The sequence below is a fragment of the Lolium rigidum genome, chromosome 7, assembly GCF_022539505.1.
Source record: "Lolium rigidum isolate FL_2022 chromosome 7, APGP_CSIRO_Lrig_0.1, whole genome shotgun sequence".
Classification (NCBI taxonomy): Eukaryota; Viridiplantae; Streptophyta; class Magnoliopsida; order Poales; family Poaceae; genus Lolium; species Lolium rigidum.
The window spans coordinates 193,241,916-193,268,030 of record NC_061514.1 but is presented as its reverse complement, the minus strand read 5'-3'; the positions used below and the strand labels follow the sequence as shown (position 1 = coordinate 193,268,030).

Below are 26,115 nucleotides of genomic sequence, written 5' to 3'. Positions count from 1 at the left end.
GACCTAGGCTAGCTGCCCACACAAAAAAACTTTACCTACGAACCAGCCGCTGCTACGAACAAAACTACATGCAAAACCATATACATATTGCTGAAAGCAACCAAAAATGATATCATGATTTACCGCTAACAGTAAACGCAGAGCCTTGTACGACCAGCAGTTTGTTGATGCTGCTCCAACCCTCTCGATCTTGTCTGTTATGATTCATATTGCTAATCACGACTTCAGCATTACTTCTCTGATGGGCATAGCCATTTTCAAACCTCCCAAAGGAGCCAACGCGACAAGTTTATAGGTGTAGAAGGTAGAAGAAACTCATGCTTCAACTTATTTCACCAGAGCACGTTGGTTTGGGCCCGCCAGGTGCCATCATGGGTCCATTACCAGGCTCATTAGAACTCTGAGTGCTGCTAAAGGGCACAGTACGCTGGGCAAAATTGAGTAACTGCTTACGCTGACGCTCATTTGTGTGAGGAAGGCTGGCACGCAACAGCTCCACTGGTATTTCTCTGCTTATCGCAGCTGCCGCGGAAGGTTGCATTTGCGCTATATGAACCACGTTATCAAACTTACTCATGCAGTACTCGGTAAGCAGCCTGAAGAAAGCGTCGAATGATGCCTGCCACAGGCCTCGGTTCTGCATGCTGTAGGTAGAGGCCACATGCTGATCAGTGAGAAGCTCTGTTGCTCTGTCCAGGACAGACATTATGACAATGGAGGCCCCATCGCCTGCAGCATATCCAAGGGGTCGAAGAGGTGGCTGCAGTGACGAACAGACAGTAGCTGCAAGACAGGCACTCAAGCCACTCAACTCCATCTGATGAACACAGGTGGATATGGCACTCGCAAGTTTCGTTGTTGCCCCAGCTGCACTGCTATCCGAGGGCAAATTGCCAAATATAAATCTTAGATGCCGAAAGACTGCCATGCATGTTATCCTTGCAAGCTCGTTGCTTGGAGTCACAAGTTGAAGGTAATGGGAAAGCAGTTTTCGACCTTTTGGACTTTTGGTAGAGAGGTTATGCGAAGAAACACGAGGTCATCGTTTGGCGATAGAGATGCGCTCTTATTAGGTCCAAGTGGATCAACTAACTGCAGCGATTCTGCCAGCTGCTCAAGAAGAGCATGTTTTCTGTTTGTTAGTTGCAAACCACCATCTTGCTGCTGGCTAAATTGCAGCAAACGAGTAATGCCATCTGCATCAAGTAAATGACAAAGCCCATCTTCAATTGTGATTTGTGATCCTAGCAGCAAGCATAGGTTCCTGATCAAGAGTTTTTGATGCATTTTTTTCAGGAATGCTACCGCTTGGAGTAGAGGCTTCTTCAACATCCAGAAGTGGACGAGGCCTGCGGATGGAAGAAAATGGGAGCCTGCCAAGAGCATCAACCTGAAGATATGCATGTGGCTCATCCTTACTGTGTGCACGAGAAGATGTATCTCTGATCAAGGTTGGACATACGTGGTGCTTCAGTCTGTTAGTATCTCTAGCCTCTCTTTCATGAAGAAGAGGATGACACTAGGAGAGTTGGGGCAATTTCCGTTGGTTTATTTCACACACATCTCATACAATGCCATGACCAACCTAAAGGTTGGGGATACAGATATATAGCTGCTAGCCAGCCACGAATATGCTAAGATGCTAACCTAACTGCCAGTCCTTGATGCCCCTAAAAGCAGTCAAGGGTGCTGGTAACTGCCAGTCCTTGATGCTCCTAAAGGCAGTCAAAGATACTTTCCTATCCTAACAGCAGTCCTTCACAAGGACCATGTATGCTGCAGCCAGTCCGCAGCCAGTCCTCCACAGGACCATGTGCAGCAGCCTCTCCACAGAGACAACAGTACAGGGACTTTATCCAACATTCTCCCCCTAAGTCTTGTACGTCGTCTTGTGGGAGCGCTGAGCCATCCCGAGCCGTACAAGTCCCTGTGCACGAGTTCGAGCCTCTCCTTGGCTCGGAAGTTCGCCCGGACGTCGCAGAACTGCTCCACATGGTCGAGGCACAGCAGGCCTCGCACCATCTCCGTGTCACTGAGACGCTTCAGGGCCTCAAAGTGAGGATGCTCGAAGCGCTCGTGCCACTGCCACGCCTCGTCTTCCCGACGAGCAGCGAGACAGAGGGGTTGTGCCACCTGCACATCAAGAACATAGAGGCGATTTGTGCCTCTGGTTACCTTGGCAAGAGGCGATTTGTGCCTCTGGTTACCTTGGCAAGCAGGCGACGGTGGCGATCCCAGATGTGGAGGGTCCCATGCTCGATCAGCACGCTCGAGCCGTTCTCATCCAGCTGTCCCAGGCTGATGATGGAGTTCCTCATTGCAGGAATGTAGTAAACACCAGTGAGCAGCCAATGCTCTCTAGTCTTGGCGGTGAAGGTGACGGAGCCGACACCCTTAATCTCCACGGCGGAGGCATCCTCAAACTTGATGGAGCCTCGCACGTCGGAGTCAAGGTCGGCGAAGAACTCCCATCGATCGGCCATGTGGTGGGTGGCGCCGGTGTCGAGGCACCACCCGCCAGTCTTGTTGTTGCCGGAGCCATCGCCGAGAAGGGTGTGTGCCTTTGACTCGTCGAGGTGGAGGAGAGCCGCTGCAGTCGGTGCCGCTGGAGGTAGCTCGATGCTTGCATGCGCCATGAACAGAGCCGGCTCCTCCTCCTCCGCCTGTGCGACGTGGTCCTGGCCGCGTCGTGGCTGCCGACACTCCCTGGCCCAATGGCCAAGCCGGCCACAGTTGCGGCAGGTGTCGTCTGGTGCCGGCTTGTGCCTGCCGGCGACGCCTCCCTGGGCGCCTCCGCGGGCATCATCGTCGGCAAGTCCTTGCACCCTGGCTTGGGCGTCTTTGCGTGGCTTGCCACGCTTGCGGCCGCCTGGTGTGGAAGAGGACTCCCCCTTCTTCATGTCACCGTGGCAGGAATCCCACTGCTCCCGAGAAGTAGCTTCCCGTCAATGGTGATGGCCCCCGAGAGAGGCTGTGGCTCGTCGGTGTCGACGACCTTGAGGCGACCTATCGCCTCCTCGATCGTCATCGTGGAGAGGTCCAGCAGAGACTCGATCGAGCGAGCCATCTGCTTGTACTTCTCGGGGATGCAGTGAAAGAGCTTCTCGACAGCTCTCTCCTCGTCGTAGGTGTCATCACCGAACTGCACCGAGTGTTGAGACGGAGAGCAAAGTCATCGACGTCCTCCCCTGGCTTGAAGGCCAGGTTCTCCCACTCCTTGCGAAGTGCCTGCAGTGTCGACTTGCGAGCACGGTCGCTGCCGATGCGTGCCGCAGCGATGGCGTCCCAAGCCTCCTTGGCAGTCCGCTTGTTGGAAAGCGAGAACTGCATCTCAGGCGGAACTGCGGCGATGAGGGCATCCAACGCCCGTCGATCCTCATGGTGGTCGACGTCGCCGTACCGGACTGCCTCCCACATGTGCCGCACCTGGAGCCTGATCCTCATGACCGCGGCCCACTCGACATAGTTGGTTTTGGTGAGGGTAGGCCACCCAGCACCGGGACCAACGTCCCTAACCATAGTCCGGACCCCATAGAGGCTGCGGTCTTGGTCGTCCCAGCGGCCGCCGCCGTGCGCTCCGGGAGCGCCACCGCCGTGCGCGCCTCCTCCGGGAGCGCCACCGCCGTACGCGCCTCCTCCGGCTGCGCGGGCGTGCTCGGCTGCCCACTGCACCACCCGCTCTCGCGCTGTGGCGTCTGCGTCGGCCTTGCCGTCAGCAGAAGCAGCGCTGTTGGCGCTGCCGCGCAATACCTTAACCTCAGCCGCCGCAGCACGTGCTGCCTCCGCTGCCGCTGCTGCTTCTACCTCCGCTCTGGCTGCTGCCAGCTCCGCCGCTGCCAGCCTCGACGCCCTTGCTGCCGCCGCGGCCGGCTGCCGTAGCCACTCGTTCACGCTCCTCTGCCGCGGCGCGATCGGCCTCCCCGCCGACGCCGCGTGCTGGAGGTAGCCGTGTGCTGAGAGTGGCCGTCGGACATGGCTCGCTGCTGGGGGGCTGAGCGCTGCTTCCGACGAGCTGCTGCTCGACAACCCGGATGGAGGGAAGTAACCAGGGGCAGGTGAGGCTGCTAGTGGCTGGGGCTGCTCTCTTCCCTGTAAAGGGGAGGAGCAGGAAATGCTCAGGCTGCAAGACAACCTTGCTCTGATACCACTTGTTAGTATCTCTAGCCTCACTTTCATGAAGAAGAGGATGGCACTAGAAGAGTTGGGGCAATTTTCGTTGGTTTATTTCACACACATCTCATACAATGCCATGACCAACCTGAGGGTTGGGGATATAGATATATAGCTGCTAGCCAGCCACGAATATGCTAAGATGCTAACCTAACTGTCAGTCCTTGATGCCCCTAAAAGCAGTCAAGGGTGCCGGTAACTGCCAGTCCTTGATGCCCCTAAAGGCAATCAAAGATACTTTCCTATCCTAACAGCAGTCCTTCACAAGGACCATGTATGCTGCAGCAGTCCTCCATAGGACCATGTACAGCAGCCTCTCCATAGAGACAACAGTACAGGGACTTTATCCAACAGTCGTGCTCATGCTGATTTTCTAGCCAAACAAGCTTGGCGGTAGTAATCATCAATGTATGGGTCATTGCTGTGAGTGGCCGCTTGCTGCATCCTAGCAATGTTCTCGATTTCTTCAGTGGACATGTACTTGGATCTGAACCGTGGCCATCCATTATCCATCCTCATATTGCTAAGTTCAAAACCTTGGGGAGAATAACGTTGGCCCTGCAGCATACTGTGGTGCAACATTGATCTTGCTCTCGGATCACTCAAGTCAGGCATCTCAAAATTTGCATCAAACCTACCCCTCATTTGTGATGGAGGAAACTGAGGACCAAACATCTGCAGGTTTTGTGGTGGAGAATGTCTGGGACCAAGCATATTGGCATGCAGTTGTGAAAACTGCGATGACGATTGTTGAATTGGGCGGACTCCATGCTGTTGAAGGGGTGGTGGCATTTGAGGCGGAATTAACCCATTTGGACGCTCCATCGAAGCAGGTGTAAAGCCGGCACCATTCCCATGAATTGGACCACTGTTTAGACGGTGGTTTTGTTGCATAATGTTAGTTGATAAGGCTGACGAACCCATCTGAACCAGGTTTCTGCCAAATAGTGGCCCTGGAGGCATACCTCCGTGCTAGAGATGGGAAAGGGGCAGCTCATTTTGTGTTGATGCAGGCATATGGAATGCAGTGGGAGTAGATGGTATATTCATGTGATTTGGTCCACCAGATGAAGAATGAGATACCGAAGATGGAGGGTACGAACGAATGATGATTTAGGCACAGGAACTGGCTCAGTATGATTGTATTGGGGATCTTGTTGGGGATATGATGACATTCTGTGCAAAGAGAATGGGCTTGGTCCAAGAATATGTTTGTTGTAGGGGCTTAGTTGAGGATAGGAAAGAAAGAGAGGTCAAAAATGTAAAAGAAACAAACTCACTTGTATATCTCTGTATGTGAAGGAATGAAGGAGGTGCTTCCGTAAAAATCCAATCCCCTCGAGTGTTCCCGGAGTGTGACTACAACATGGTATCGAGCAGGGAGGCGACGGTGGGAGGCTGCCGGTGAATCGGCGGCCGCCGACGCAAGTGCATGATCTGCAGCTCGAGGCTTGTTGCCGGCTGCAGGTGAGGCGGAGAGGAAAAACAGAGGAGAGTTGCTCTTGCTGGAGCGCTGCAGCAGGGACAAGTCCGTCCGGCCGGAGCTTAGAACTGCAGGTGGTGCAGCGTTTTGCTGTGCAGAAGAGGAAAGCTGGTTGGTGCTGATTTGGTGGCGCTTGGTCGTGCGCCGATTTGGGGGATTTTCCCGATTCGAGAACCGCCGGTGAAGAGAGGCGCTAGGGTTGTGAAGGTGCAGAGGCGGCCGCCGGCAGCGGACGCGAGCACAGCAACCTGTGGGCACTGGGCCGCAGTGGTGAAGGGAAACAGGTGGGTGAGCTGCAACTGTGTGCGTAACTTGCAGTGAATAAGTGAGCTGCAGCTGTGCGTACAGAGAAATACTGCTTGTTGTGTGCCTGTGTGTGCGTGGGCAGAGGAAAGGTGCCCAAGGGAGAAAGGGAAGAGGAAGGCTGCTTGTGGCTGCAGCAAGAAGAGAAGAAGTGGTGGCAGCATCAAGGAAGGAGGTAATTTGGGAGATAAAGCTGTTGTGGAGTCTTAGGTGAAGAGTAGATTGAGAGGAACGATATGTTGCTTGGTGCAAATCTCAAGCAGGGGGAGAATTCAAGGTTTGGAATGAACCTAAGAAATGACAGTTACTTTGGATGCAATCAACCTGAGCAAGGCAGTGAATCTGGTATAGCGTAAGACGTGCTGTTGGTACTGAGAAGTCTTGGCGACGAGATGGGGATTGGCTATGTCCAAACTCAGGCTGCAGAAATGTGAATTTTGGGTTTCGTAAATTCTGTAATTGGTGTAGAGTTGCACGCCCTGTCCGTGCTAGTAGAACGCTGACAGATGAAAATGGTGGAGAATCTTCAACTGTTCAGATGACTGCTGATGAGTTAAGAAAATGGTACCAGTTCAAGGGAATGAAACAAAGTGATAAGAGATCTCGGAAGCAACCATCGTCTCTGCTGATCTTTTTGGTAATAATTCAGCTTTTGGTGAAGGTAATTGCAGTGATAAACAATGGTTGATTGATTCAGGGGCATCTCGGCACATGGCTGGCTCTTATAAAGACTTCTACAATTATATTCTTGACTGTGCAAATCAACATGTCAAACTTGCTGATGGTTCCATCCAAAGTGTTAAGGGGTCGGAGATGTTAAGTGTACTCCACACATGACTCTTTCATCAGCTGATGCATGTTCCTTCATTCCCTATTAATCTCATGTCCGTTGGTTGTATAACTAATGAGCTAAATTGTGCGACTCATATTTCTCCCTTATGGATGTATATTTCAGGAACTTGGAACCGGAAAGATATTGGGGACAGGCACTATATGTGAAGGTTTATATTACTTAAATGGTTGCATGTCAACTGCAGTGGCTGCTACCTTGTCAATGTCCCCTACAGATGAGTTTCTCATACTTCATCGTCGATTAGGGCATATACCTTTATGAAGTTGGCTCAGCTGTATCCTAGCCTTTTATGGCAAGGTTGATAAGGGGAAGTTAGTATGTGATGCCTGTGAATTTGGCAAACATATTAGAAGCTCCTACTTGTTGTCTGATAATAGAAGTGCAAAACCATTCCAAACTATACATTCTGATGTTTGGGGTCCTAGTGGAGTTGTGTCGATCAATGGGTATCGTTATTTTGTGACTTTCATTGATTGCTGCACCAGAACAACCTGGTTATATGTCTTAAGGAACAAAAATGATGTTTTTGAATGCTTTAGAGACTTTCATAATATGGTTATGAATCAGTACAATGCTCAACTGCAGATCTTTCGCACTGATAATGGCACAGAATATGTGAACAAGCTCTTTGATGAGTATTTGTCAAGCTTTGGCATTATTCATCAAACTACTTGTCCAGGTGCTTCTGAACAGAATGGTCTAGCTGAAGGAAAGAACAGACATTTATTAGAAGTTACTCGTTGTTTAATGATAGAAATGAATGTTCCCAAATTCCTATGGGGTGAAGCTGTGATGACTGCTGCATATTTGATCAATAGGATGCCAACAAGAGTACTTGGTGATAAAACACCTATAGAATGTTTAACTGGTAAAACAACTTATGTGGTCCCACCAAAGGTGTTTGGGTGTGTATGCTTTGTAAGAGATCATAGACCGTCTATGGGTAAGTTGGACCCAAGGGCTTTAAAATGTGTATTTGTTGGGTATTCTGGTAAGCAAAAGGGGTATAAATGCTGGTGTCCGTCCGAGAGGAGAATGTTTATCAGCATGGATGTTACTTTTAGAGAGAATGCACCCTTTTATGGGGAACCAACTGACTTGACTGATGTGTTCCCTGATTTGTTCAATGATGATAGCTCAGATGGAGTCTTGAGGATAGGGGGAGATGAGAGAAGAGAAGACAATGATGCAACTTTGCAGAAGATGATTGTTGGAGTAATTCCAACTGGAGATGAGCCTAATGGTAGAGATGAAGATACATCAAATGCTGAACAAGATCACACTCAGGGGGAGCAGCAAGTATATCAACCTGAAGGGTCAAGATGGCGGAAAAACCTTCAGGTTTATTCCCGAAGACACCGAGTAGAGAAGGATCAGGTGCAGGGAGAGGAAGATATTTTATTGAGACAGAGTTCTGAAACTCAAGGCTACTCAGACATACAGGAGCCGAACTCGAGTCCTTCTGCAAGTGATGGTATAATCTCTCCTCCACATGATGATTTAGATCTCCCTATAGCTCTAAGAAAACAATCTCGCACTACTCGTCGGTAAATTACCATCAAACCCGTCCCAATATGATGTCTCTAATTATGTTTCATATTCATCTATGGGCCCCCAATACAAAGCATTCATAGCAAGACTCGGACTCTACTTTACCTATACCACGTAATCGGCGTGAAGCAAAACAATACCCGTAATGGAGGAAAGCTATGATGGAGGAGATGGAGGCACTTGACAGAAACAATACTTGGGTACTTACTACTCTTCCTCCTAATAAAAAGATTGTTGGTTGTAAATGGGTATTTACTGTAAAACAAAATCCAGATGGTAAAGTGGAAAGATATAAAGCTAGATTGGTGGCAAAGGGCTATAGCCAAACTTATGGAGTGGATTATGGTGAGACTTTCGCACCAGTGGCAAAAATGAACACTATTAGGGCCGTTATATCTATTGCAGTAAACAATGATTGGAAATTGTTTCAAATGGATGTAAAGAATGTCTTCCTTCATGGAGATCTACATGAAGAAGTTTACATGGAGATTCCTCCAGGTTTTAATAGCAGAGAAACTGTCGGTAAAGTATGCAGGTTAAGAAAATCTCTTTATGGGCTGAAACAATCTCCTAGAGCTTGGTTTGGGAGGTTTAGGAAGGAAATATGCTCTATGGGCTATCGACAAAGCAATGCAGATCACACCCTCTTTTTTAAACACCGAGGTGGCAAGATTGTTATTCTTATTGTGTATGTTGATGATATTGTGATCACAGGTAATGATGATGATGGGATAGCATGCTTGAAGAAGATGTTGGCAAAATCATTTGAAGTCAAGGATCTGGGTTTTCTTCACTATTTCCTAGGCATTGAGGTTGTATATGGACCAGAAGGTATTTATCTATCCCAGCGAAAATATGTGCTTGATTTACTTGCTGAGACTGGGATGCTAGGGTGTAAACCAGCTTCTACACCTATAGAGTTGAACCATCGTACTCGTGCTGACCTGGGTGACACACTAGATAAACAAAATTACCAGAGACTTGTGGGGCGCTTGATTTATTTATCACATACTAGACCAGACATTGCATATGCTGTTAGTATTGTTAGTCGATATATGCATGATCCCAGAACCAGTCATATGGATATTGTAAAACGAATCTTGAGATATCTGAAAAGCTGCCCTGGGAAGGGAATTCTGTTTTCCAAGAACGAGCATCTAAAAATAGAAGGGTACACAGATGCAGATTGGGCTGGGTGTTTGGATGATAGAAAATCCACCTCTGTTGGTACTGTATGTTCATCAGTGGTAATTTAGTGAGCTGGAGGAGTAAAAAGCAAAGTGTTGTTGCAAGGTCAACAGCGGAAGCGGAATTTAGGTCTATGGCCTCAGGATTCTGTGAATTAATATGGCTGAAGTTGTTGCTAAAGGAGCTTAAATTGTTTGACAATACACCTCTTCGTGTGTATTGTGATAACCAAGCTACAATTAGAATTGTGAACAATCCTGTATACCATGACAGGACAAAACACATTGAAATAGATCGGCACTTTATCAGAGAGAAATTAGATGAAGGGGTAATTCAGGTTTGTTATGTTAGATCTGGGGAACAACTAGCTGATGTATTAACAAAAGGTGTTTGTAATGTAACCTTTATGAAATTATGTAGCAAGATGGGGCTTGTGGATATTTTCGCCCCATCTTGAGGGGGAGTGTTGTAGGGGCTTAGTTGAGGATAGGAAAGAAAGAGAGGTCAAAAATGTAAAAGAAACAAACTCACTTGTATATCTCTGTATGTGAAGGAATGAAGGAGGTGCTTCCAGAAAAATCCAATCCCCTCGAGTGTTCCTGGAGTGTGACTACAACAATGTTTTGTAGGATGATACTGAGCATCTTGGTCTGGGGATGAGGATGTTCTGTGAAACCTGGAATTAGAAACATGGGCTAAATGAGGAGATTGGGATGACCATTTCTTGTTATCCTGCCCTTGGTCGGCATCCAATACAGGTTGCTTAGGCCAATACAAAGATTCAGGCTCTTGTTGCATCCAATCTGCAGTGGACGAACCTATAAATTGATGCATAAGGATAAGAAGTTAGAAACAGACAAATTCAATAGAACAAATACTCCTTCCGGCCCAAATTAATTGACGCAGCAGAGTACACTTGTAATGGACATAGTATATGGCTACGCCAATTAATTTGGGCTGGAAGGAGTACTATTGGTTTTCACATAATAAACTGATAGTTTGAAATTTACATTCTACCAATCAAGATTAACATATATTTTGTATATTCATATCATCTGTCAGCATAATGATAACAATGCCACATGAAGTACTCAATAAAAAATCAAACATGTGTAGTTTTCTATAAAATGCCTACAACATTCCTTGTTGAAACACTAACTTTCCATTTAGTTCCAGCAGTCTTATGCGGATTGAAGAACCATACCAACAAGTCAAGGATACTTAAAACGATCGAGCAAACCCGAGTACTACTTACTCTGTCTAGAAACGGATTCTACGTGACCAACTATTCCATGGTACTTTGGTTCATTTACAACTCTGGTCAACTGAAAGAGAAGCCATATGCATCAAACAAACAGGTAGACTTTTAACAGTTAAAACAGAGAATCCAACAGGACAAACATGCAAAGAGCTGATAAGTACAGTCTACATCGAATTCGTCTACATTTGTATGATATTTTTCAAATTACATAAGTGCATCATAATATTGTTAACTAATACAAAGGGCACACCACGAATCAAATGTACCGGTCTATTGCTCTTTCTATATGCAGGGTATAGCTCCAAAAAGAAAAGCAGACCTTTGAGAATGTTCCAGCAAGATCATCAACATCAGTAAATGACCCAACACTGTCATCCTGAAAAAGAAAAGTTTGATCAACTAAGCAGCACGAGCATTTCTGCTTCTGCATAACTGAAAACATATTTTGGCTGCAATAGTAGGTGAAAAAACAATAATTATCAATTGCATGCACATGGAAATGGGACTACCTCCAGTATAATGCATAATCATAAGCTTTCTACCACTTTCAAGTAATGTACAGGGTTCGAACCATATTTGTCCGCACAGATAATTTGACGGTTGCACGGCAGATAATGCCTTGTTTCTAGTTTGCAAGGTGTTATTGAGGACATAAACAACAGCATTCTTTATCGTGAATTTTATACCAGTTTACTACCGTAAGAGTGAAAAATAGAACGACCAATTCATAAGAGCCACCCTTCACAGCTCTAGAGCAAGCAAGCAAGTCCGTCTGTCAAATCATGTTAGAGAAATAGAGACATGGCGCCAAATCATTGTTATCTCTTTCTTCAAAAGGACCTAAAATGGTCGAAATGAGACATTATTACCTCCAACATATCCCTTCCATGGATAGAAGGGTATTTTTCGTCACCAAGCGCAACAAAATCAGCGTCACCAAAACCATCATCGTCTTCTAATCCACCTAGCTCAACCTCTTCCATCACATTGTTTCCAAAGAAAGCATATTGTGTGCACTGGAGGTTATGAAAGGAGAGAAACGGACTTATTTTTCAGCAGGAGTACAATGGAGCTGATCACGTCTTCGAACGGATTTTAGATGACATCAGAACCTGGAGGGCACCTGGCTGTATTTTGACCTTTTAAATCCTCTTGTACTGTCTCTGGGGGAGTTCAGCTTGTATCTCTCTTTTTGGCCTTTTTTTGCTGTCGGCTACCTCAGCCGTCTTTGGCCAACGCCTGTTGGTTCTGTGTAAAACCTCTTTTTTCTATCTTAATGAAGTTTCGGCCGAAGGCCCTTCGATAAAGAAAGCATATTGTGATGCATTGAATTTGGTATCCCCTGCAAAGAGAATATGCAAGAATTCAATAACCACAATCAGATGATATGGTTTACCAAAGCAAAAGAATAAAATAAATCATAAATGTACTGATATAGCAGGCTCGTGGAGAATGTGTGAGACTGAAAGAGCTTCAAATGGAATCACCAGAGAACATCACAATACGAAGCTAATCACATATGGACGGAAGTTGCAGGTGGTGAGCAGTTGAAGAACGGAAATCACCAAAAGCGGCAAACTACTAGGCGATAGATAAGCTCAGTCCACCACCACAACCAATCACTGTTACAGTAACTATAGACCTCTTCAAGCATAGTCCCAAGAGAAAACTACATCTGGTTAGCTCAAAGAGCCTAGACCAATAGTGTACGAAAGCTAACCCCAAACTACACAATACCACAGTCAATCTAATAGTAGAATAATAAAAACCTCCTATAGAAGAATATGCGCTCAGAACAACGAATGCTAATATAAACTATCAGAGGAATCTCAGCAAAGTAGACAGACCTCGATCAAGCTCCTGATTCCATGGGTTGGCAACCTATGAAACAACCACCACTCATAAATAGATGCAATAAAAGTAAAGCTGTGTGGATCCTTTGGATGCAGAGGTTGGTGCTATGTTCCCCTTATCGAAAAAAAACAGCCTGAATTTACCATCATCCCTCGCACTAAATTATACCTACCTAGAGCACAGCCTAGGGAAACGACTAGCAATAAAACCATATATGTGGTTTCCTGACCGACCGTTAGACACACCAAAAAGTCCCAAAACCAAAGATTTAATCCAAATTATACATAACTAGTATAATAGCTAATCGATGGAGAAAAGCATAAGCCATAACTTGGATGGAACCACATCATCTAGAGGACTTGTAGATTCAGCAAGAACTTAAACCAAGTCACTCTGAAACTAGGACGCACCTCCAGTGTCATTCTCTTGAGGATTTGTAGCGGCAGCAGCAACTGTCTGGTTCAATAGAATGCCCTCCATGGCTCTCCCGTCATGCTCCCTCATGCCAATCAAACCGTACGTCCGCTCCTCATCCATATTTCCGAAGGCGGGCTCCCTCCTCGTCGGTCCCTTTTGATTTCAGCCCGATTCCATCTCACGGTCCTAGGGTTTAGAGGATTCCAAACAACCAATCAAAACCGGATAATAGGAGAAGGGTTGCTTTCGAATCGAGGGACCTTACCTCGCCCCAAGTGATGCGAAGTTCGCCGGATTTTGTTGCCGGCGGCGGCCGGACTCGGTTCGCTCCTTGGCTGCGTCAGGGGAGATAGCGCGCGCGCGCCCCACAGACAGGGAGAGAGGAGTGGGGTATCCACGTGGGTTTCCGTGATCCTACGTGGCCGCGGCAAGAAAGGCGAATAATCGAAAGCATCCCAGCCGTCCGATCTGGCGCGCATCGCTCGCTTCGCCGGCACGCCCACTGCCAAACCGGCTCCGCAGTTTCACGTGGCCCCACATGTCAGCCGCACGAACCTCTCCCCGCCTCGGCCATCTCCGGCCATCTCCTCTCCTCCACCAATCCTCCTCCTCCGATCCAATCCCCAACCCTCCCCGCCGCCGCATGCCGCCGTCACCGCCCTCTGCCTAGGCCCCCGCCGCCCCCCATCGCCGCCGCGATGGGGAACACCTGCGCCGGCCCCAGCGCCACCGCAGACCGCCACGGCTTCTTCAACACCGTCTCCGTCGCCATGCTCTGGCGCCCGGGCGCCGCCCGCGCCGAGCCGGCGATCCCGCCGCCCGACTCCTGCCCGTCCATGTCCTCCACCACCTCCTCCTCGCCCCCCTCGCCCGTCACCATCGCCGACGCCGACCTATCCCCCACCTCCCGCGCCAACAAGCACAAGGTCAAGCGCGTCCAGAGCGCCGGCCTCCTCGCCGAGTCCGTCCTCAAGCGCGACTCCGCGAAAATCAAGGACCTCTACACGCTCGGCAAGAAGCTGGGGCAGGGGCAGTTCGGCACCACGTACCAGTGCGTCGACAAGGCCACGGGCAAGGACTTCGCCTGCAAGTCCATCGCAAAGCGGAAGCTCGTCACCGAGGAGGACGTCGAGGACGTGCGCCGCGAGATCCAGATCATGCACCACCTCGCCGGACACCCCAACGTCATATCCATCGTCGGGGCGTACGAGGACGCAGTCGCTGTGCACCTCGTCATGGAGCTCTGCGCGGGAGGGGAATTGTTCGACAGGATTATACAGCGGGGGCACTACTCTGAGAAGGCTGCCGCGGAGCTGGCTAGGGTCATCATTGGGGTCGTGGAGGCTTGCCATTCGCTTGGGGTCATGCACAGAGACCTCAAGCCGGAGAATTTCTTGTTTGTAAATCAGAAGGAGGACTCGCTCCTCAAGGCCATTGATTTTGGCCTCTCCATCTTCTTCAAGCCAGGTCTGGCCTCCATCCTTGCCTTGGTGCCGGCTCTACTGTGGCACGTGCACGATGCAGGGTTTTTTCTACGCCATGGACAAGGCTAGCTTAAGCTGCTACTTTGCTTGACTAGTCAGGGTGTTGGTTCACATGCAGTTTTAGTTGACAATCTTTATTTAATGTGGGCTGTGCAATACTTACTGAGTTACTGTGCTAGGCTGATAACATAATTATTTTACTCCTTTCTTGGTAGTTTTTTCTTGCCTAGTATAGTAGAGTAATAATTCCAATTTCAGGGATAAAACATTGTGTGACGTACTAATAATAAATAAAGCGCCTTCAAGTATAAAACAGTAACTATTGGACACAAGCTCAAACAAAAAAGTAACGTTGGGACACAGTAACTCTTGTGTGACTTTCTAAATGTGGCCCCTTCTTTATCCATTTGTGGATGTGAAATTGCAACATATGATGTTTTACATATTTCAATATGGACAACACATGGACTGAAATGAGTGAACAGACACTGAAATGCATCTAGATACATACGTTTCGGAGAAAAGCTAGAAGGTCTTATAATTCGGGAGGGGGGATGTACCTGTTAATGTCCACTAAAGTCATGCTGATTTATTTCGCGAAAGGTCATGGTGCATAGCATCACCAATTGGATTGCTTATTTTTGCTCACCTGCTACGTCAGCCATGTGATGTCATAAAGAATCTCATGTTGTCTGAAAGGGTTTCATCTAGGAAGTACATAGCTTTGGATATTCTATACATGATCCAGGTGTGGAGTATATGGTTATGGCAAGTGATGGTGCATCTTTGCAGGAATTTTCCTATGAATAGTTGACCCGTGTTTGAAGCTTCAGATGAGCAAACCCAACATAAGGTTCTGAATTCTTCAGCAAGGGAAAAGGATGGCATTCTGCCTTTTCGTTCCTGTTTTTTGTTATGGAATGGGCATTACTTGCCATAACACTTGGAAATAAAAGGACATGTATGTTCATGGACATTGACATTTGCAGATTTAGGAAAGTTAGACCGTACAACCCTGTGCATGTTCTAACATGGAAATTACTATGGGAGTCGATTATATCTGTTTTTAGTCACAGATCGATAGTTCTGGCGTGTATCAAAACAAGCTGATTAATAATCCACTGTTGTCCTTTTATTTTCAGAGCACCCATCTTCAAATATTTAAATGTCACTACTCATATACTTCTTCCCATGCAGTATGCATTAACATGATTACTTTTACAGGTGAAATTTATTCGGATGTCGTTGGAAGTCCTTATTATGTCGCCCCTGAGGTTCTGATGAAGAACTATGGTTGCGAAGTGGATGTTTGGAGTGCCGGAGTAATAATTTATATTTTATTGAGTGGGGTTCCTCCATTTTGGGATGGTAAGCATGAATCTTCTTGCTACATTATTAATCCTCATCCTTTTACACAATATTGGCAGTTCCCCACTTTTTTTTTTATTTTGTCGTGGATGCTGGTCCATTTTGCAGAATCTGAGCAAGGGATATTTGAGCAAGTTTTGAAAGGTGATCTTGATTTTTCATCCGAGCCCTGGCCCAGTATCTCAAAGAGCGCAAAGGATTTGGTTAGGAAAATGCTGAACCGTGATCCCGGAAAGAGATTGACTGCACATGAAGCTCTTTGTGAGTACATGGAAGCATAAAAATCACTTTACTTTGAAATTTCTATTGGCCGTCCAGCTTCATTTCACGTAAGTCTTTATTGTAGTGAGCCATCTTTATATTGGCAGGTCATCCTTGGGTTTGTGTTGATGGAGTTGCTCCTGACAAGCCGCTTGATTCTGCTGTCTTAACTAGATTAAAACAATTTTCAGCAATGAACAAACTAAAGAAAATGGCTCTTAGGGTGAGTGTCGCAGTAAACTTTATCTTGGTTTTCTACCAGCGATATTAATTAAGCTGTACTCAGTATTTAAGCCAACGTTAAACTGTGTGTTTTATATAGGTAATTGCAGAGAATTTGTCTGAAGATGAAATTGCGGGATTGAAAGAAATGTTCAAAATGCTGGACACTGACAATAGTGGCCAGATTACGTTGGAGGAACTAAAAACTGGATTGCGCAGAGTTGGTGCCAACTTAAAAGAGTCAGAAATTACAACTCTAATGGAAGCGGTAACTTTTCTAACAAAATCTCTTGAATTAGGTTGCTGAGACATCTAACTTGACAATTTATTTGACATCCTTCTTTAGTTTGCTGCACAATTTCTTGACACTGATATTAGTATTCATAAAAAGACAATGATCTACTCCATGAAAATTATCATATTTCATTTGCATGACTCTTGTGTCTTCTGTAGTTATGAAAATTTCCATTCGCATGACTCTTTCATGTTCTGACGAAGGACTGTGCTGTGAGGAAACTTGGCTGTACTACTAGACATGAGACATTTTCTTATAAGAGACATGAGAAATATATTAGACCTTGCTTGAATGAAGATATAAGTTATGCAATTTTCAGGCGGATATTGATAATAGTGGGTCAATTGATTATGGGGAGTTTCTTGCGGCAACTTTGCATCTGAACAAGGTCGATAGAGAAGATAATCTCTTTGCCGCATTCTCATACTTTGATAAAGATGGCAGTGGTTACATTACCCAAGATGAACTGCAAAAAGCCTGTGAAGAGTTTGGTATAGCAGATGCACATCTTGAAGAAATTATCCAAGACATTGATCAAGACAATGTGAGTAGATTTGTTCTCGTCATGATATCTATTAGATCTTAAAATGAAGAAGTTTATTCCTTTTTCTCTCTCCAGGATGGCCGGATCGACTACAACGAATTTGTAACAATGATGCAGAAGGGAAATAACCCACTAGGGAAAAAGGGACAAGGGCAGATGAGCTTTGGTCTTAGGGAAGCATTGAAGATACGCTAGTGGTAACTGATCTGTGCTCTTCCGACTTCTCTCCATGTCTGTTGGATGGTTTATGGTAGCGCCTTACTCCTCATCAGATTACCTTTCTTATCTTTCCACAGTCATTTGTTTGCTCCATGTGACCCAGTCATTTGCTATGCTAATGATAGCGTGGCCTGAAGAACCTGCCCCCATGAGCCAGACAATTCTTGTTCCAGCTAACCAACGCAGGGTAGGATTACTATACTCTGAAGTCAACCAAAGGAGTGCTCTGATGGAGTGAGCAAAGAGATATGCTAGATGGTTGTGCCTTTTTTTCTTCGATCAGAATGGACCACCCTGCTTGTAGAATGCATGTATCTTGTTTGGGCATTCTTAGCAAATGGAGTGAGCAGCCTGGATTTGGGGGAACTACATGTGAGCCTGAATTAGAGTACACCCAGTGTTTTGTTTGGTGACAGTGTGACTAAATATACATATGTATAGAAAAAATAAAGATAATTAGTGAAGCTCTTTGTATGTCCATCGATCACACTAAGATGACGGATGCAAATGTGTAGTAACTGAATCCGAATGGAAGATAGAAGCTGGTGTTTTTGTCTTGCGTTTGCTCTGGATTACCATATATGTATCCCCATATTTCCTTTGTGATTGCGCTGGTCTATCTGCCGTGCATGTGCAGCAAAAGGTTTAAGGCACCGGGAGAACATTACAGCATCTCCAACAGCTTAGCCATGTTTTGGTACCCAAAAACAGTTATCGGAGAGAGGTGATTAAACATGTTGGGTTGCTGTCGGGCAGCTTGCTAAAAATTAGATACCGTGAACTCATTTCGCTTCTACTTTTCTACAAACTAATAATCTGAATTAACTGAAACTTTCATGCCATGCATGGTAACTGAAACTTCCATCTTCATGCCGATTTCAAGTCCAAATTAAGCCTAAAACCGCAAGCACAATGCATCATAAACACAATGAAAGCGCATGACAAGTAATATAAATCCGAAGAACTAGAACTCCCAAAAGCAAACATTCTCACATTCACTCTCATTGCCACCATTGTCACACATGTCACTAGTGCTACCATTGACACCCAACCCACCGAAAACTCCAGAGTCTCCATAGCCACCTCTGAATCCACATATTGATCATGTTCCCATACATGATCATGCATAAGCTCAAAGTAGGCTTTTTCGTCAAGACCATTTGGGTCCATGCACATGAGCTTCTGCTCTTGTTCAACCCACTTAAGTATATCCTCAGGTGTCACCTCAACCACGACCCTCCTATGCTCAGTCACAGCCTTCCTCTCCTCTACTTTTTCTTTTGATGTTCAAGTCTTTCTAGGTAGCAATCTCCTTCCTTATGGATCATGGTGTCCAATGGTTCCTTGTAAGCATTGTCTTCTCCCTTCTTCAGCATCTCCTTGTTCTTGCAATTGGGATATGAGTGGGGCTCCTTCTCTCATCATCACCTGAGTGTCATCATTAGAGTCAACTTGCACAACCTCTGCAACAACTTAGTTGGGTGACTTCTACCTCTTTGTTTGGGATTTCATTGTTGTTTATATTTTTCCTTTTCTCATCATATTGGAGCAAGGCCCAACAATGGTGCAAGCTAAATGACTTTCCAACCCTTACACCTTTCTTCTTCAGTTTGCCCTTGCACAATTCTCAATTAAGCAATGTTGAGCTTCAAATAACAAGTTGTTAAGCAACTTAGCCACCAAGCCAATCAGTAAGTGTTAAGTCGAGTGATCGAGGCAAAGAATTAAAATTGTGTATGTGTCTGATACATTTGGGTTTAACCATTAGGTACTACCGGTTTGGTTACTTTATCATGTAAATTTCATATTTCTGCTTTTGCCTATAAATAGCCACCGACCCCCAAGGCATAATTAAGTAAAATTCTTGGAGCATTTTCGTGAGAGAAGCGAGCGGTATTCTTGACATATCCTTTGCTCTATCCCCCGCACACCTAGATCTACACCTCAAATCCACACTTTGTGAGATCTAGAGTGATCTGAAGACAATTTCCTTGTGAGATATTTGTGAGGGCTTCAAGATCTAAGTTTGTTACTTTTGGAGGGTGCCTCCTAGCCGGTGAGAGAATCACTTGAAAACCTTTGTGGTGCTTTGTGAACCAACAAGAGTTTGTGAAGGCCGATAATCGCCTACTTGGTGTGAAGATGCATTCTTAATGATTGGGCATGGATGAAGTGTCCTAGCTCAAGGAGAAGTAGGTTGGTCTTTGTGACCAAGAAGTTTTTGCCATAGGCTTCTCCAACAAAGGACGTAGTATAACGCTAACTATCCCAACATCGAGATACGTCTTCATGTTTGTGATCACAGTTTCTATGTGTGTATTGCACTAGCCCTTTCCAGCGATTCGGACTTTTGGTAGCGTTGGCTAGTGCATAAAACTTGACATGATATGAAAGTTGTGAGGTCTTGGGTTCAAGTATTGACTTTCGAAATTTGTTAAAAAAAATGTCGTGTAATTCTGATGGTTGCTACTTTGGCCCCCTCTCTACCCACATATATGTATCTTGAATCATTAGCGTGATTCCTCTTTCTCTATGCACGTGTTGGCCTCCATGAGTCACACGCGTGTGAGGGATTGTTTGTACATTATGTGTGAATTTCCTAGTCCTTTTCACGAGTTTAAACTTTTTGTTGTGTGCCTAGTGCATGAAGCTTGAACGTGGTTTCATAGTCGTCGGGTCTTGTCTTCAATTCTCGATTTCGCAAGTTATTGAAAATTGTTGCGTGATCTACTTGCAATAGCGATTTTCACCAGATTAGACTTTTGGTTGTGTTGGCTAGTGCTATCTAAGTCCCAAATCACAAGATGGTCCAGGTGAAGAAGTCAACGAGGATGTGCACGGCTTGGCCAAAAATTGATTTGCTACGAGCGAGAAAAATCATTCTTTTATTTTAGGAGATCATCGTTTAGCTAAGTGAAAAAGCCTTATTTTCTTATTTCTTTCTTCTTCAATTAAGTAAAAAATCTAACGTGACAACTCTAGGGAGCATATACCGTAATAAAATTATTATTCCTGTTCTTGTGCATGATTTAACCTTTTTAAAGAATTCTCTTTAATTAATTATCAGTATGCTGTTGTTTAGTTAGTGTAATAAAAAAAGAAAGAGAGAAGATCCGAAATGCAGCGCGTGGGAAGTCGGTGGCACGGCTGAGCGGCTCAACGCCTAGCCGTCTTGGACGACTGAACGTGGACCTGGGTCGACGGCGTGAGCGTGACGCCACCCGCGAGCTGTTCGAGTGGTTCTCCTACCCGCGAGCCCAAACCAAACCCATCCAAAATAACGGCCCACCGCAACGAACCATCCTCCTCTTTCCGACTTTTGCACTATCGCCGCAGACACGTCAATAAATACCACAAGTCCACAACGCGAGGTTTATATACGAATCATCAAGCACCGAGTAAAAGCGACGGTAACAAAAGCAAAAAAAAAAAGCGAGACCCCTACACACACACGAGAGCCCTGATTCCCAAATTCGCGAGCTCCCCGGTCGCTGCTGCGTTTTCGCCTCGATCCCCCGTCGGAGGTCTTCTTCGGTTCGCCTCGACCCACCGTCGGGATCAGGATCGCTCGCGCGGCGGCGGCGTCGCCATGATGGATCCGGAGATGATGCGGATGGCGCAGGAGCAGATGCGCCGGATGTCCCCCGACGACCTCGCCAGGATGCAGCAGCAGGTCTCCCCACCCCCGATCCACGCTACGGCCCTTGTTTGCTTCGTCCGGCCATATATCCTTCTGATCTAAATCGACTCTACGGAGCATTCCGCCCGGTTCTCGTGAGTCGTGTCCCTGGCGGTAGATCGAGAGGAGACCGTTTTTTTTTGGTGTGTTTAGAGCGAATCGTGGCTGACCTACTCTAGGTTTTTCATACGAGTTGAATTGCTACTACTAGGATCACTCCTGAAGTCAATTGGTACTAGGATCACTCCTTAAGTCAATTGGTACTAGGATTTCTCCTTGAGTCAATTGGTACTAGGATTTATCCTTAAGTCAATTGGTAGCACTCCTTGAGTCACTTTGGGAAATAAGATTCTAGTGTGGACTCCTGACCGGGCAGGGTTTGAATCGGCACTGCTTGCTTGATTGACTGGTGACGCCAAGGGGATGCTGGTTTTCCCTGTATAAACAACAAACCTATGCTTGTGCTTAAACTATGTGCAATAGGAATGTCGTTGCTGCTTCTGTTGCTCTATTGTTTATGCTTATATATACCTAAACTATATGCAACATGATTCGTTGTCATTTATTTTCTTCCTCTGCTCTATATCTCCACGTCTGGTTATGCTAAGTCAGCACTGTTTCCTGCTTTTGGTACTTGCGGTGCCCGGCAGCATTAGCTTTTTGTTCGTCAATATTTTTTATTACTAATTCCTGAAGAATCATGAGTGGCATGGTATTGACGATGTCCTTGTCGCAACGTTGCTAATTGCAGATGATGTCCAATCCTGACCTTATAAAGCTAGCATCCGAGAGTATGAAAAACATGAGACCCGAGGACTTCAAACGAGCCGCTCAGCAGCTCAATCAGACAAGGCCAGAGGAGATGCTAAATATGACCGAAAAAATTGCCAACGCTAAGCCTGAGGAATTTGCTGCTATGAAGGCCCAAGCTGATGCTCAAATGTCATATGCCATATCTGGTGCCAAGATGTTGAAGCAGCAGGTCTGTACAAAGTCCACTATCACCTTTTCTTTTTACCAGATATAATGACATTGCCCTACTCCTTTTGGTTGGAAAGTTTGGACAAACAAGCTTAACCAATTTTTTAAGCTCGGAAACTATTATTTGTATAAGACAGGCTAATAATACGCTCACACTAGCACATTCTTTTTTTGGATCACTCTGAATGAATCATAAAAAATGCTCTGGTTTTGGTAATTTGGATACATAATTTTGTTCTTACATCTGCATGCTTGTCAATCTGTTGACTATGAAATTATCATATCTCCACATTTATTAAATACATTAGGTATTGAACTTTCCATGGTTCTATCCATGTTTTGACTTCCCATAATATCACCCTTATTCGTTCTTATTTCTTTTGTTCCAGGGAAATGAACTTCACAGCCGTGGGCAGTATACTGATGCTGCTGCCAAGTACAAGCTGGTGGGTTTTAAACCCCACTCCTTCATTTTGAAAGTGACATGGTTGCCAGTCTGCCAGTTTAATTTATTTGTTGTGTTGTTGACCAGGCCAAGGATAACCTGAAGAACATACCATCAGCAGCTGGGCAAACTCTGCAGTTGCAGTGTGCCCTTAATTTAATGTCTTGTTACCTGAAATCAGCAAAGTTTGAGGAATGTGTAAATGAAGGTTCAGAGGTATGTTTGACTATGCGGGTGTGGCTGCACTACACTTGCTCATCGAAATGCTACAGTTATCTTAAATGCAATCTACTTTCCTTGTTTCTGTTTTGCTATTTAGTATATCTATTACGTGCTTTAAATGAAAGCATGGAACTCTTTTCAAGTTTATTTTTACAGAAACTCTGTTGTTAGTTGACTCTATTGTTAGTTGAGCGACCCAGTGTTAACCCAACAAACAATTGTGCCACAGGTTCTAACTTACGACTCGAACAATGTTAAAGCATACTACCGAAGGGGTCAGGCATACAAAGAACTAGGAAACCTGGAAGTAAGCTTTTCTATGGTTTTTAAAGTGTTTATCTCTTGGTTTATTGCAAATACGTTTTCTCCTTTTCCCCAACTATAGTTGACTCTAAAATGCATTCAGGCTGCTGTTGCTGACTTGAGTAAAGCCCATGCAATCTCTCCGGAGGATGAAACTATTGCTGAGGTTCTGAGGTATGGTTTACCTTTTCCTGCAATAATAAATTCTACTGATTTTGCTGCTGACGCTGATAAAAGTGGCTAGTAATTTTAGTTCTTTGTTTCTTCACTGCCCTACTGATAGACTATATTCATGATGCAGAGACACGGAAGAAAAACTTGCAACTGAGGGGGGAGGAGCAAACCTGCCAAAAGGTATCTTCACTGATATTTCTCTTTGTAGAAGTAAATTATGCTGATATTTTTTATTCCCTGATAGTTTTTTACATCAAGCCCACAATACTGTAGCTCAAGTGCCTTTCAATGAAATCCTTGTGGTTAAAGAACTCCATTCTGAAAGCATCTATGATGTTATTTACTGTGCATGTATTTGTCTTGTTGATCTAAGTCGAAGGCTCATCTAGTACTTAAAAAATATATTTCGACATTGGTTGGATGATATATATTTCGGTAGTGTTTGGTATTACTTCAGTTTGGCTGATCAAACTCATGTTGATTGCTTTGCTTTATTCAAGGAGTTGTTATTGAAGAAATTGTAGAAGATAGTTCAGAGCCGTCAAGCACTCAAAGGAGTTCATCTACTGGGTATACTGTTTCAGAACCACATGAAAGAGCAGGAAACTCAAAACAACCTGACTCCTCAGAAAGCTTAAGGAATGACCCTGCTACTGTCAGGTAACATAGCCCTTTTGCTTCTGGTATACAACAACAACATCAAAGCCTATTTCCCTTTTGCTTCTGGTATATGTTTTATTTTTCTTTGACTGCATGTATTATCCATAGTTGCAGCTCTTATGGTTTTATAGGTTTCAGTTTTTGCTACTTCAACATTTTACCCTTTCAGTAGTCAGACAGTATTTTGCAAGTATTAACAATTTATCATGTCTAGACAATGGCCAATAGCAATAAATTATTGTTCTTAGCTGCAATAGTTTTTAATTCCCTTTACACTGTGCCAATATTAAAAATTGATAATCATTAATCTTTTTTATATCTGGTTGCACATGTGTGCTATCTGGATCATCATGTCGGTGCACACTACACAGAACATATCCGGTTGCCAAAGCTTCTAGGCTTTATAGACGTTTACCTGGATCTGGTGTTTGCTTTGTTCATTACCATTACTAGAATGTCGTTTAGTCATAGTGCACCCTTTTCATTATGCTTTTACAAATGACGCATAACGTTCTTGTCCTTGTCAATAATGTATCAGGTCATTTCAAAATTATGTGTCAAATAGTGATGTCGGGGGGTTATCGAATCTGGGCATCGGAGGAATGTCACCTGAGCTAGTTCAAACTGCCAGCAATATGATCGGCACAATGAAACCAGAAGAACTACAAAAGATGTTTCAGGCTGCTTCTTCATTAAATGGAACAAACCCCGTTGCTCCAAATTTCGGATCTAATATGCCAGAAATATCACCTGATATGATGAATATAGCATCTGACATGATGAGCAAGATGTCTCCTGATGAACTGCAAAATATGCTGATGTTGGCTTCTGAAATTGGTGGACCCAGTAGTGCCCCTCTGAGACCAGGGAGTAATTTGCATCCTTCATCAAGAGCCACAACGAGTGCGAATAACTTCCAGCCCCCATCTCCGCAAGAGGTTACGGAGAACCCTGATGAAATAGTAAACCGAAGGATGGACCAGCCATCACCCAGTTCTCCACCTGATATGCAAGACATCATGAAAAATTCCATGAAAGACCCTGCAATGCGGCAGGTACAAAATCTTAACCCAAGGAAATTAGTTTTCGAGAAGTTTTTGTCTTGTTGCCATGAAAAAATGGAAAGGTTTGGGTTTTAACATCTCTAAATTTTCTCCAAATTAACAGATGTTTGCATCCATGATGAAGAACATGAGTCCTGATATGATGGCAAACATGAGTGCGCAGTTTGGTATGAACCTGTCGAAGGAGGATGCTGCCAAAGCCCAAAAAGCTATGTCTTCATTATCTCCTGAAGATTTAGACAAAATGGTGAGGAACTAACTGTAAAAGACCCCTCAGTCAATTTTCCGGTATCACCTTTGAGCTTTGTGCAGACCAATTTATTTTTGGCATATAATGTGAATCTAAGATTAGCTGTCAGAATTTACTTAATAGCAACACTTCTTTGTTTAGCTTCTACCAAGACCAGGCGACATTATTGTTCGATATTAAGCTGATATTATTGACCTCTGCTTATTTTGCATTCAGATGAAATGGATGGACAGAGCACAGCGAGGAGTAGAAGTAGCAAAGAAGACGAAGAACTGGCTCATAGGCAGGAAAGGCTTGATCATCGCTATTATCATGCTGATCTTGGCCTTCATCCTCCAGCGGCTTGGCTTCATCGGTAGGTGATGGCCTAAACATCCATGATGGACGATCACGCCATGTATCGGAAGATCAGATACAAATAATTGTTCAGCAGCGAAATAGTGCTCTTTCTTTCCAAGTGAGAAACAATAGTGCGTAAATGAGCATCTCCTTGGGAAGGGCTGAGAAATAGTTATATCTGCGCTTGTATCATTGTTTATTCTTTCATCATATGTATTTATAGATTGTAACAAGATGGAGGTAAAATTCCCTAGTATTGTCATTTGGGCAAGAGGCTGACCTGTAATGTTATAGACGTCTTGTGTTATTTTGCACCATAGAATATGCAAACTTTTGTTGGAAGCTTGTCTCGCCATGTTGATCTGAGTCGGGCTACTCTATCATGTTGATGCCAACTTGGAAGATTAAGGATCCAGACAAGTCAAAACAAAAAAGAGATAATGATCCAGTTTCACCTATGAATCTACTACGTAGTAGTAATACAAGTGTAGTACACTACAACGTGCTATCATGAACTAGCTCGAA

General features: G+C 44.9%; 2 protein-coding genes, 1 long non-coding RNA gene and 1 pseudogene across 5 annotated transcripts; 3 read left to right on the top strand and 1 right to left on the bottom strand.

Moving 5' to 3' along the window:
- Positions 1–303: 303 nt before the first annotated feature.
- LOC124675955 lies at positions 304–13,444 on the bottom strand (annotated as a pseudogene).
- LOC124675956 lies at positions 8,505–10,173 on the top strand. Of its 2 annotated transcripts, XR_006993466.1 has the most exons (3): positions 8,505–8,560; positions 9,075–9,191; positions 10,102–10,173. It is a non-coding gene; the product is annotated as an uncharacterized LOC124675956 (long non-coding RNA). The 2 variants fall into 2 exon arrangements; XR_006993465.1 differs by lacking the exon at positions 10,102–10,173 and having other exon boundaries at positions 9,075–9,510.
- Positions 13,445–13,763: 319 nt separating the features above from the next.
- On the top strand, positions 13,764–18,030 carry LOC124675952 (calcium-dependent protein kinase 17). 2 transcript variants are annotated; one of them, XM_047212039.1, is made up of 8 exons: positions 13,764–14,547; positions 15,789–15,932; positions 16,041–16,193; positions 16,301–16,416; positions 16,516–16,683; positions 17,030–17,254; positions 17,330–17,451; positions 17,551–18,030. In XM_047212039.1, the coding sequence occupies exons 1-7, from the start codon at positions 13,779–13,781 to the stop codon at positions 17,447–17,449; spliced, it is 1,695 nt and encodes a 564-aa protein (XP_047067995.1). In that variant the 5' UTR covers positions 13,764–13,778; the 3' UTR covers positions 17,450–17,451; positions 17,551–18,030. The 2 variants fall into 2 exon arrangements, with proteins under 2 accessions (XP_047067995.1, XP_047067996.1); XM_047212040.1 differs by having other exon boundaries at positions 17,527–18,030.
- A 2,986-nt stretch (positions 18,031–21,016) lies between these two features.
- LOC124675953 (outer envelope protein 61) lies at positions 21,017–25,932 on the top strand. Its single transcript, XM_047212041.1, has 11 exons — positions 21,017–21,146; positions 21,904–22,134; positions 22,523–22,579; positions 22,666–22,794; positions 23,030–23,107; positions 23,207–23,277; positions 23,405–23,457; positions 23,778–23,937; positions 24,476–24,992; positions 25,105–25,248; positions 25,468–25,932. Exons 1-11 carry the CDS (start codon positions 21,063–21,065, stop codon positions 25,612–25,614), a joined length of 1,671 nt encoding a protein of 556 aa, XP_047067997.1. The 5' UTR covers positions 21,017–21,062; the 3' UTR covers positions 25,615–25,932.
- The last annotated feature ends 183 nt before the right edge of the window (positions 25,933–26,115 follow it).